At 36.6% G+C, this 12,297-nt stretch overlaps 1 protein-coding gene across 5 annotated transcripts in view; it reads left to right on the top strand.

Moving 5' to 3' along the window:
* Positions 1–12,297, top strand: part of HCFC2 (host cell factor C2) — a 62,824-nt gene that overhangs the window by 15,047 nt on the left and 35,480 nt on the right. For all 5 annotated transcript variants that reach the window (XM_022599994.3, XM_089921172.1, XM_089921173.1 and 2 more), the window contains 3 exons: positions 70–258; positions 3,995–4,162; positions 4,702–4,754. In XM_022599994.3, coding sequence (XP_022455702.1) covers positions 70–258; positions 3,995–4,162; positions 4,702–4,754 — 410 coding nt within the window. The remainder of the gene's footprint in view (positions 1–69; positions 259–3,994; positions 4,163–4,701; positions 4,755–12,297) is intronic.

A 12,297-nucleotide genomic window follows, 5' to 3' on the forward strand; every position in this document is an offset into this window, starting at 1 on the left:
TAATAAAATAACTTTTGTTATTTTGTCATTTAAGAAAAGTAGATTAATCATGGATATTTCTGTCTTTAGATACAGCAGAGTGGACCACCCTAGTATCAGATTCTCAAGAAGACAAAAAAAATTCAAGACCAAGACCAAGAGCTGGACACTGTGCTGTTGCAATTGGCACTCGATTGTATTTTTGGAGTGGAAGAGATGGCTACAAAAAAGCACTGAATAGTCAAGTTTGCTGCAAGGATCTTTGGTATCTTGATACTGGTAGGTAAGAGTATTTAACAAATACAGTTTTTCCTTTAGATAAATAAATAATCAAATGATGTCTGTCTTTTGAGACTTACTGCAAAGCCACTGCCTCTCTCTTTCATGTTGGTTTGGCCAAAAAGTTCATTCGGGTTTTTCATAAGTGGAGATGGATAAATTCAGGACGTATTTTGGAGTTCTTGTTGACAGAACCGACTGATTTGGGTATGGCAGATGACAGAAAGAGAGGAAAGAAGGATGAAGTTTTTAGCTTGAATAATTTGGTGGTATTTCCATTTACTGAGATGGGAAAATTGTGGAGAAAATGAAAAGTTCCATTTAAACCCTGCTAAGTTTGAAATAAGGAGATCAAGTAGGCAATTGAGGGAATAAAGAAGTCTGGAAGCCAGTAGAGAAATCAGATCTGAAGACGTAGTATGTGTTGTTTTATGAGAAAAGCAGATTATAAAACATACCTATGATTCCAGTTTTTAAGTGTATAAACAGAAAAATCTGGAAGGATACACTCACTGTGTACCAAAGTATTATCTAAGAGGTGAGATTATACATTTTTTTAAAAGGCTTTCTCTTATCTGTATTTTCTGCAGTAGCATGCATTGCTTTTATAATGTAGAAAGTTTAGTTTTAAAATTAAGATACTTGAAAAAGTAATAAATGGAACAATTAAGTTGGAGACTAAATGCTTTCTATGCAAGAAGTACATACTAGCAAGGAGGAAAAACTATAAAAAATTGAACTTACTGATTCATCTTTGAAATTGGAAATTATGAGCTGAAGTCCAAGGATAAGCTTCTAATCAGTCTCTGAGATTAGAAGAAAAATGTGCACATATAAATTTTTCTCAGTAGCAAATACGTCACTTTAACCAGATTCTATAAGAGATCTGTGACTTTTAAAAGTTTAAAAATCATTGTCTCTGAATGGCCAGTTTTTCCATAAACCTTTCCATAAAAGGCTGTGGACAGGAATATCTTTCTAAAAGTAATCATGGCCACTATCATAAAGGCAAAATTTAGATTTTGCTTTTCCTTGTGATAACTTGGCCTCAGTTTGGGCAGGGGAGGGGGATAGGGTTCTTCATCTTGCCTTTCTTCACTTTTAGTTAAGTTTTGTGCATTTGAGTTCATATAAAGATTAATATACTTCCGTAAGTGTTTTTTATGAAAAATAACAGTCTTTTGCTCACACTTTCCTCCCATTTTCCTTGCTTCACAAGCATGTGCTTTCAGCTCTGTTAAACAGTTCTTATGGTATTTACTTACAATTCTCCATATAACGTGAATATGTTACTTTTATTTTTTTTTCAGTTTAGGCATAATATGCTCACTTTCTACCGTGGAAGTTAAGGATTTCTCTCTTCTTCCCACCTCTCCTCACCTCTCTCCTATGCACCTTCCCTAACCCCTACTCTCTGAGTATGATTCATTACACCATAATTTTGTTAGATGGTGTTCAGTGTTTACATTATAACCATATAAATGCTATTCACAGGTGAGCTATGTAGAATATTGTGAATATTTTTTGTTTGCCATCGATTAGTAATGGTCACTTTGTTTGTTTTAGATCTGTATGTATTTACCACTAATTCAGTCTATGCTCTCATTTGTTTAAATCTTCTCTCATTATGGTTAGATGCATCAGATATTCTATCAAATTTCCTCATCTTGAAGAAATTTCTCCTCCTCCAATCTGAGATGATTGCCTTCCACAAATTGAGCACACCTATCATCTTGGAGTCTCCCTTCATCATCTTTCTGGGGATATCTTTTGCCTCTCACCTGTGCTGGATTCCCTGTTTCCTGGATCTCATATTTTTTCCCTTCGTTAGTTTACATCCTCATTTTTGTAGAGCACATCCCAGGAAAAGGGCGCATAGGTGATAAATTTATTTTGAGATCTTGCATTGTTTGAAAATAAGTTCAGTCTTCCTTCCTACTGAATTTGCAGTTTGAGCGGAAATAGAATTCTATATTGGAAGTCATTATCCTTCAGAATTTTGAAAGCTGGGAAAAAATTTTTTTAAAGTTGTTATATTCAAACTTCAGGTGTTTTTGTTAGAATCTAAACCACTTCTGATTTTTGGTCCTTTTAAATGTGACCTTTCCCCTGATAGCTTTTAGAATTTTTTCTTTGTCCCTACCGTTCTTAAATTTTATGATGATGTGTCTTGTTGTGTGTCTATTTTTAATCCCTTGTGTTGAGTACTCAGTGGGCCCTTTCAGTATGGAAACTCATGTTCTTCAGTTGTGAGAATTCTCAGTTTATTTCACTGATTTACACCCTTCTGTTTTCTCTATTTTTCTTCATGTAACTTCTGTTATGTGGGTGGTGTACCTCCTGGACTTGTCTTCTTATTCTCTGCTTTTGTTCAGGTATGGGTTGCCTTACTTTGAAAAACATAAATAAGCTGGATTGTGAATAGGATCGTGGAGGAATTTACATGGGAATAGTTGGAGGAACTAGGCTTAATTACCCTCTAAAACAGGGTCATTAGACTGTTTTTGTAAAGACCCAGAGAGTAAATATTTTAAGCTTTTTGGGCCATAACGTCTCTGTTACACCTACTCACCTCTACGGCTGTAGCATAAAAGGAGTCATAGACAATACCTAAACAAAGGAGCATAGCTATATTTCAGTGAAACTTTATTTATAAAAATAGGCAGAGACTGGATCTGGCCCATGAGCCATAGTTTGCTGACCCCTACTCTAAAAGATACAAAGAGATAGATATTAGACTTGTTCTATAAAGATTAAATTATAGTGTATAGATTTCAACTCACTAGAAAAATACATTTTCTTATATAACTGTCCAGAGATGGAGTGTACTGCCTTGGGATTTGTGAGTTCCCTAATTTGATAGGTAAACAAAAAGAAGACAGGGATATTGTAGAAATAATCTTAGGTCCTTTTTTCCAGTTCTAATAGTGTATGATTGTTATTGTTTTAGAAATGTTGGTAATATTTTATTCCAAAATAATTACCTGTTTTGGTTAGTACAAGTTTTTCTTTTTTTTTTTTTGCGGTACACGGGCCTCTCACTGTTGTGGCCTTTCCCATTGCGGAGCAAAGGCTCCGGACGCGCAGGCTCAGCAGCCGTGGCTCAGCGGCTGTGGCTCAGCGGCCGTGGCTCATGGGCCCAGCCGCTCCGCGGCATGTGGGATCTTCCCGGACTGGGGCGCGAACCTGTGTCCCCTGCATCGGCAGGCGGACTCTCAACCACTGCGCCACCAGGGAAGCCCTGGTTAGTACAAGTTTTGATAAGGTATTAACTTCAAAGAAGTTACTTCAAAGAAGTTTTTCCAAAATATCATGTCCAAATCATTTTTGTTAACGTTAACAGTATTTCTGACATGTATGCTGTTGGCTCAAAATTGGGTCATAAAATTAAAAACTTACCAAGAAGGTAAAATAGCATAGCTGTAACTATAAAGTACTTGGTTTTTCCCCACACTTCTAGGATTAAATATTTTTTTAAATTTGATGACTCAGCTTGGAAGTGAATTATTTTGTTTATAGATTTATTCATGTAAGGAATTAGATAAATAAAATCAGAACTCCAAATTATTTTCATTTGACCTACTATAGCTATGTTTATCTGAGTAAATTTTTTCCTCTTAGTAAACAGATGAAATGTTCATTGCTGATGTTTTCAGAACTCCAGGTCCACAAGCTATATAGGCAAACTATTGATACATTTGAAACTTTAATACATAATACCAATATTGTTCTTTAGAGAAACCACCGGCACCATCACAAGTACAACTGATCAAAGCCACTACCAACTCTTTTCATGTCAAATGGGATGAAGTGCCTACAGTTGAAGGCTATCTTTTGCAGTTGAATACAGACTTGCCGTACCAAGCTGTGTCATCAGATTCTTCAGCAACACCAAATATGCAAGGTAACATAATTTTCACACTTAAAGCGTGTGTGCTCATATGCTTCACGAAAAAGAGATAGTGTAGAAAAGCCTGTGATTAGACCTGGTTTAAGAAATTTTATTCTATGATGTTTCCTGCCTGAAAAATATGTTTCAACTCTGAAACTTGACTGTATTACCATTATGGTGTAGTAGAACACATAGGCATGTAGGGTAGAATGTTTTTTCTGGAGTTCATTTTGATGTACTTTCTTAATCTGACATGCTACTTGACTTCAGGAGATGGTTTTAATTAGTTTTCATAAATATTTCAGCTTCTTTCAAAAGTATTTTTAACTAACAGGCACTTGGAAGGAAAGTAAAAGCAAATTTAATTTTATATGTTCTTCCAAAAAGGATTTCAGTCAACTATTAAGCAGACTATTAAGAAAACAGGTAAACTTTGATAAATATACAACTTTTTAAACCTTTAATGTGTAACTTTTTAAAATATTTGATTGTAATGTATTTTCTTGAAGCTAATTTAGAGCATATCAGTCTGAACTTTCCCATTCCTACAGGAGTCAGGATGGACCCACACAGACAAGGCAGTAATAGCATCATTCCTAACAGTGTAAGTTGAAAAAATTTATAACAGTAAATGAATGTTTATGGTTACAGTCCCAATTTTTTATTAATATTTTTAGCATATTACCCTAGGACAGGGGTTCTGAACCGTGGCTGCACATCACAATCACCTCTGAGATTAAAAAACAAACAAATAAACACAGATTCCCATGCCTTTCCCCAGATCTAGTGAAGCAGAATCTTAAAACGATGCCCAGATAACTCTGTTTTTAAGGAAAGCTCCATATATCATTGTGACAGTAGCCTGAATTAAGAACCCCTGGCCAAGAGATTGAAGTCTCATTACACATAGTATCAGAGGCTAATACAAACACACAAACACACACACTATATATATATACACACACACACACACACATATGTATATATATGTGTGTGTGTGTGTATTTATATATATGTATATATATATGTTAGGTTTTTGTTTTTTTTTTTAATTTAGGTGGTACTACAAGGTTTATAATGAAGAGCAATAGTTTCCTGCTCTGCTCCTACTTGCCCTTGATCCTGCCTCTAGAAACAACTACTTTCAAATATTTTAGCTCTCTTCTGGTATCTACCTTTGTGCTTTTAAATAAAACCCTTGTGCTGCCACTTCTTGACTTTCTAGTTTTAGGTCAATTGTCTTTAGTAATGGAAGATGAAGATTTTATGATCTCTTAAAATATTGCCATTTCCTCCCCTTCCTCTTCCCACATCCTTTAAATATGTTTAGTTGAATCATTATTTGATATTTACATTGTGATGATGACATATTCATAGGTGAGCCATGTAGTGTGCTGTGAACATTGTTCCTTCTTCATGTAATTTTTTGTTTTTCTTGGCATTGTTAACTGCCTCACTTTTTCATTTGCTTGGTTTTCTTCTTGCCTATCATTAATTAATACTCAGATTATCCAATAAAATAATAAAACTCCTCTCAAAATATTCAAACATATAAGGTAGTCTCTTTTTTCTTTCATCACCACCCCCTGCCCCCAGAACCATTCCTCCCAGGGCCTCTGTCTTGATGCTCTAGTCTGTACTAATTCTTCTCTAAGTCTGCTACTCAGCTGTCAGATTAGAACTTCCATTTGTTTCATTTTGGAAGTTTCTTTTACCTCTTTTCTGTGTTAGAGTCCATGTTTCTTGATCTCATTTCATTCTTTCTTGGTATTCTCCAGTAGTTTCCTGAGAAAGGGTTTATGAAAGGTAAACTTTTTGAGATCTTACATATGTGAAAATGCCTTTTCTCTGTTCACATTTGATTGGTAGCTTGGCTGCGTTATATATAGAATTCTATATTGGAAATGTTTTCCTTAGAAATGGTAAGGCATTTTCCTGCTGTCTTTTAGCATTCACTGTTGCTGTTAAGAAGTCTGTTGCCACTCGGATTCCTGATCGTTTATGTGTGACCTAATTTTTTTTGTTTTAATCCCCAGTTCTCTGAAATTTCAACAGTGATGTACCTTAGAGTGTGTGTCTTTGCTTCATTCACCGTACTGTGCAGTCAGTGGGCCGCGTCATTCTGGAAACTCATGGCTTTCATTACTGATTATTTCCTCCTTCCACATTCTCTTTCTCTTTTTTGGAAACTCCTGTTAATTGAATGATGGTCCTCCTGAACTAATCCTCTGATTTTACTTTTTACTTTCTATTTTCTATTTTTCCTCTGTCCTGCTTTCTGAAAAGTTTCTTCATTTATGTTATAAATCTTCTATGCAATTTTTAAATATATTCAACCACATATTTAATCTCTAAAAGCGTGCTCTTATTCTTTATTTCTTCTATGACATTTTATTTTTGCTTCATGAATGTAATATTTTCCCTTATCTCTTCAAGAATTATGCTTTTTTTTAAAAAATGGAGTTATATTCTGCTCTCAACATTATTTCCTTTTTTCAAGCTCCTTTTAAAAAAAATTTGTTTTGGTCGTGGACTTCCATGTTAGAGACTGTTATCAAATGTCTGGTGATGCTTGGCTATCTTTTTATGTTTAAGTGAGGCGTTAAAAATGAGCTTGGAAGATGTCTTAGTCCATTTGGCCTGCTGTAACAAAACACCATAGCCTAGGTGGCTTATAAACAATAGACATTTATTTCCTGCATTTCTGGAGGCTGGAAGTCTGAGATCAGGGTGCCTGCATGGTAGAGTTCTGGTGAGGAACCTCTTTAGGGTTGCAGACTGCTGACTTCTCATTGTATCCTCACATGGTGGAAGGGACAATGGATCTTTCTTGGGCCACTTTTTTTTTTTTTTTAACATCTTTATTGGAGTATAATTGCTTTATATTGTTCTGTTAGTTGCTGCTGTATAACAAAGTGAATCAGCTATACATATACATATATCCCCATATCCCCTCCCTCTTGTGTCTCCCTCCCACTGTCCCTATCCCACCCTTCTAGGTGGTCACAAAGCACCGAGCTGATCTCCCTGTGCTATGCGGCTCCTTCCCACTAGCTATCTGTTTTACATTTGGTAGTGTATATATGTCAATTCCATTCTCTCACTTCGTCTCAGCTTATGCTTCCCCCTCCCCGTGTCCTCAGGTCCGTTCTCTACGTCTGCGTCTTCATTCCAGTCCTGCCCCTAGGTTCTTCAGAACCTTTTTTTTTTTTTAGATTCCGTATATATGTGTTAGCATACAGTATTTGTTTTTCTCTTTCTGACACAGACTCTAGCTCCATCCACCTCACTACAAATAACTCAATTTTGTTTCTTTTTATAGCTGAGTAATATCCCATTGTATATACGTGCCACATCTTCTTTATCCATTCATCTGTCGATGGACACTTAGGTTGCTTCCATGTCCTGGCTATTGTAAATAGTGCTGCCATGAACATTTTGCTCCATGACTGTTTTTGAATTATAGTTTTCTCAGGGTATATGCCCAGTAGTGGGATTGCTGGGTAGTATGGTAGTTCTATTTTTAGTTTTTTAAGGAACCTCCATACTGTTCTCCATAGTGGCTGTATCAATTTATATTACCACCAACAGTGCAAGAGGGTTCCCTTTTCTCCACACCCTCTCCAGCATTTATTGTTTGTAGATTTTTTGATGATGGCCTTTCTGACCAGTGTGAGGTGATACCTCATTGTAGTTTTGATTTGCATTTCTCTAATGATTAGTGGTGTTGAGCATCCTTTCATGTGTTTGTTGGCAATCTGTATATTTTCTTTGGAGAAATGTTTGTTTAGGTCTTCTGCCCAGTTTTGGATTTGGTTGTTTGTTTTTTTGATATTGAGCTGCATGAGCTGCTTGTATATTTTGGAGATTAATCCTTTGTCAGTTGCTTAGTTGGAAAATATTTTCTCCCATTCTGAGGGTTGTCTTTTGGTCTTGTTTATGGTTTCCTTTGCTGTGCAAAAGCTTTTAAGTTACATTAGGTCCCATTTGTTTATTTTTGTTTTTATTTCCATTACTCTAGGAGGTGGATCAAAAAAGATCTTGCTGTGATTTACGTCAAAGAGTGTTCTTCCTATGTTTTCCTCTAAGAGTTTTATAGTGTCCAGTCTTACATTTAGTTCTCGAATCCATTTTGAGTTTATTTTTGTGTATGGTGTTAGGGAGTGTTCTAATTTCATTCTTTTACATGTAGCTGTCCAGTTTTCCCAGCACCACTTATTGAAGAGGCTGTCTTTTCTCCATTGTATATTCTTGCCTTCTTTATCAAAGATAAGGTGACCATATGTGCATGGGTTTATCTCTGGGTTTTCTATCCTGTTCCACTGATCTATATTTCTGTTTTTGTGCCAGTACCATACTGTCTTGATTACTGTAGCTTTGAGTATAGTCTGAAGTCAGGGAGCCTGCTTCCTCCAGCTCTGTTTTTCTTTCTCAAGATTACTTTGGCTATTCAGAGTTTTTTGTGTTTCCATACAAATTGTGAAATTTTGGGTTCTAGTTCTGTGAAAAATGCCAGTGGTAGTTTGATAGGGATTGCATTGAAACTGTAGATTGCTTTGGGTAGTATAGTCATTTTCACAGTGTTGTTTCTTCCAATCCAAGAACATGGTGTATCTTTCCATCTGTTTGTATCATCTTTGATTTCTTTCATCCGTGTCTTATAGTTTTCTGCATAAAGGTCTTTTGTCTCTTCAGGTAGGTTTATTCCTAGGTATTTTATTCTTTTTGTTGCAGTGGTAAATGGGAGTGTTTCCTTAATTTCTCTTTCAGATTTTTCATCATTAGGGTATAGGAATGCAAGAGATTTCTGTGCATTAATTTTGTATCCTGCTACTTTACCAAATTCATTGATTAGCTCTAGTAGTTTTCTGGTAGCATCTTTAGGATTCTCTATGTATGGTATCACGTCATCTGCAAACAGTGACAGTTTTACTTCTTCTTTTCCGATTTGGATTCCTTTTGTTTCTTTTTTTTTTTTTTTTTTTGCGGTATGCGGACCTCTCACTGTTGTGGTCTCTCCCATTGCGGAGCACAGGCTCCGGATGCACAGGCTCAGTGGCCATGACTCACGGGCCCAGCCGCTCCACAGCATGTGGGATCTTCCCAGACCGGGGCACGAACTCGTGTCCCCTGCATCGGCAGGCGGACTCTCAACCACTGCGCCACCAGGGAAGCCCCCTTTTGTTTCTTTTGCATCTCTGATTGCTGTGGCTAAAACTTCCAAAACTATATTGAATAATAGTGGTGAGAGTGAACAACCTTGTCTTCTTCCTGATCTCAGTGGAAATGGTTTCAGTTTTTCACCACTGAGAGCGATGTTGGCTGTGGGTTTGTCAGATATGACCTTTATTATGTTGAGGTAAGTTCCCTCTATGCCTACTTCCCGGAGAGTTTTATCATAAATGGGTGTTGAATTTTATTGAAAGCTTTTTCTGCATCAATTGAGATTATAATATGGTTTTTATCCTTCAGTTTGTTAGTATGGTGTAACACATTGATTGATTTGTGTATATTGAAGAATCCTTGCATTCCAGGGATAAACCCCACTTGATCATGGTGTATGATCCTTTTAATGTGCTGCTGGATTCTGTTTACTAGTATTTTGTTGAGGATTTTTGCACCTGTGTTCATCAGTGATATTGGCCTGTAGTTTTCTTATTTTGTAACATCTTTGTCTGGTTTTGGTATCAGGGTGGTGGTGACCTCGTAGAATGAGTTTGGGAGTGTTCCTCCCTCTGCTATATTTTGGAAGAGTTTGAGACGGATGGGTGTTAGCTCTTCTGTAAATGTTTGATAGAATTCACCTGTGAATCCATCTGGACCTGGGTTTTTGTTTGTTGGAAGCTTTTTAATCACAGTTTCAATTTCAGTGCCTGTGATCAGTCTGTTTATATTTTCTGTTTCTTCCTGGTTCAGTCTCGGAAGGTTGTGCTCTTCTAAGAATTTGTCCATTTCTTCCAGGTTGTCCATTTTATTCACATATAGTTGCTTCTAGTAATCTCTTATGATCCTTTGTATTTCTGCAGTGTCAGTTGTTACTTCTCCTTTTTCATTTCTAATTCTGTTGATTTGAGTCTTCTCCCTTTTTTTCTTGATGAGTCTGGCTAATGGTTTATCATTTTTTTTTTTTTTTTGCCGGTACGCGGGCCTCTCACTGTTGTGGCCTCTCCCATTGCGGAGCACAGGCTCTGGACGCACAGGCTCAGCGGCCATGGCTCACAGGCACAACCGCTCCGCGGCATGTGGGATCTTCCCGGACCAGAGCACGATCCCATGTCCCCTGCATCGGCAGACGGACTCTCAACCACTGTACCACCAGGGAAGCCCTATCAATTTTTTTAATCTTCTCAAAGACCCAGCTTTTAGTTTTATTGATCTTTGCTATCATTTCCTTTATTTCTTTTTCATTTGTTTCTGGTCTGATCTTTATGATTTCTTTCCTTCTGCTAACTTTGGGGTTTTTTTGTTCTTCTTTCTCTAATTGCTTTAGGTGTAAGGTTACAGTTTATTTGAGATTTTTCTTGTTTCTTGAAGTAGGATCGTATTGCTATATACTTCCCTCTTATAACTCCTTTTGCTGCATCCCATAGGTTTTGGGTCGTCGTGTTTTCATTGTCATTTGTTTCTAGGTATTTTTTGATTTCTTCAGTGATCTCTCGGTTATTTAGTAGCATATTGTTTAGCCTCCATGTGTTTGGATTTTTTAGTTTTTTTTCCTGTAATTGATATCTAGTCTCATAGTGTTGTAGTCAGAAAAGATACTTGATATGATTGCAATTTTCTTAAATTTACCAAGGCTTGATTTGTGACCCACGATATGATCTATCCTGGAGAATGTTCCATGAGCACTTGAGAAAAAAGTTTATTCTGTTGTTTCTGGATGGAATGTCCTATAAATATCAGTTAAGTCCATCTTGTTTAATGTATCATTTAAAGCTTGTGTTTCCTTATTTATTTTCATTTTGGATGATCTCTCCATTGGTGAAAGTGGGGTGTTAAAGTCCCCTACTATTATTGTGTTACTGTCAGTTTCCCCTTTTATGGCTGTTAGCATTTGCCTTATGTATTGAGGTGCTCCTATGTTGGGTGCATAAATATTTACGATTATTATATCTTCTTCTTGGATTGATCCGTTGCTCATTATGTAGTGTCCTTCTTTGTCTCTTGTAATAGTCTTTATTTGAAAGTCTATTTTATCTGATATGAGTATTGCTACTCCAACTTTCTTTTGATTTCCATTTGCATGGAATATCTTTTTCCATCCCCTCACTTTCAGTCTGTATGTGTCCCTAGGTCTGAAGTGGGTCTCTTGTAGACAGCACATATACGGGTCTTGTTTTTAATCCATTCAGCCAGCCTGTGTCTTTTGGTTGGAGCGTTTAATCCATTTACATTTAAGGTAATTATCAATGTGTATGTTCCTATTCCCATTTTCTTAATTGTTTTGGGTTTGTTATTGTAGGTCTTTTCCTTCTCTTGTGTTTCCTGCCTAGAGAAGTTCCTTTAGCATTTGCTGTAAAGCTGGTTTGCTAGTGCTGAATTCTTAGCTTTTGCTTGTCTGTAAAGGTTTTATTTCTCCGTCGGATCTGAATGAGATCCTTGCTGGGTAGAGTAATTTTGATTGTAGGTTTTTCCGTTTCATCACTTGAAATATGTCCTGCTGCTCCCTTCTGGCTTGCAGAGTTTCTGCTGAAAGATCAGCTGTTAACCTTATGGGGATTTCCTTGTATGTTATTTGTTGTTTTTCCCTTGCTGCTTTTATTATTTTTTCTTTGTATTTAATTTTTGATATTTTGATTAATATGTGTCTTGGCGTGTTTCTCCTTGGATTTATCCTGTATGGGATACTCTGCACTTCTTGGACTTGATTGACTATTTCCTTTCCCATATTAGGGGAGTTTTCAACTATAATCTCTTCAAATATTTTCTCAGTCCCTTTCTTTTTCTCTTCTTCTTCTGGGATCCCTATAAATCGAATGTTGGTGCGTTTAATGTTTTCCCAGAGGTCTGTGAGACTGTCCTGAATTCTTTTCATTCTTTTTTCTTTATTCTGCTCTGCAGTAGTTATTTCCACTGTTTTATCTTCCAGGTCACTTATCCGTTCTTCTGCCTCAGTTATTCTGCTATTGGTTCCTTCTAAGGAATTT

Source organism: Delphinapterus leucas, chromosome 11, assembly GCF_059928025.1.
Source record: "Delphinapterus leucas isolate spDelLeu-1000000601 "Yukka" chromosome 11, BTC_Dleu_Yukka2, whole genome shotgun sequence".
Lineage (NCBI taxonomy): Eukaryota > Metazoa > Chordata > Mammalia > Artiodactyla > Monodontidae > Delphinapterus > Delphinapterus leucas.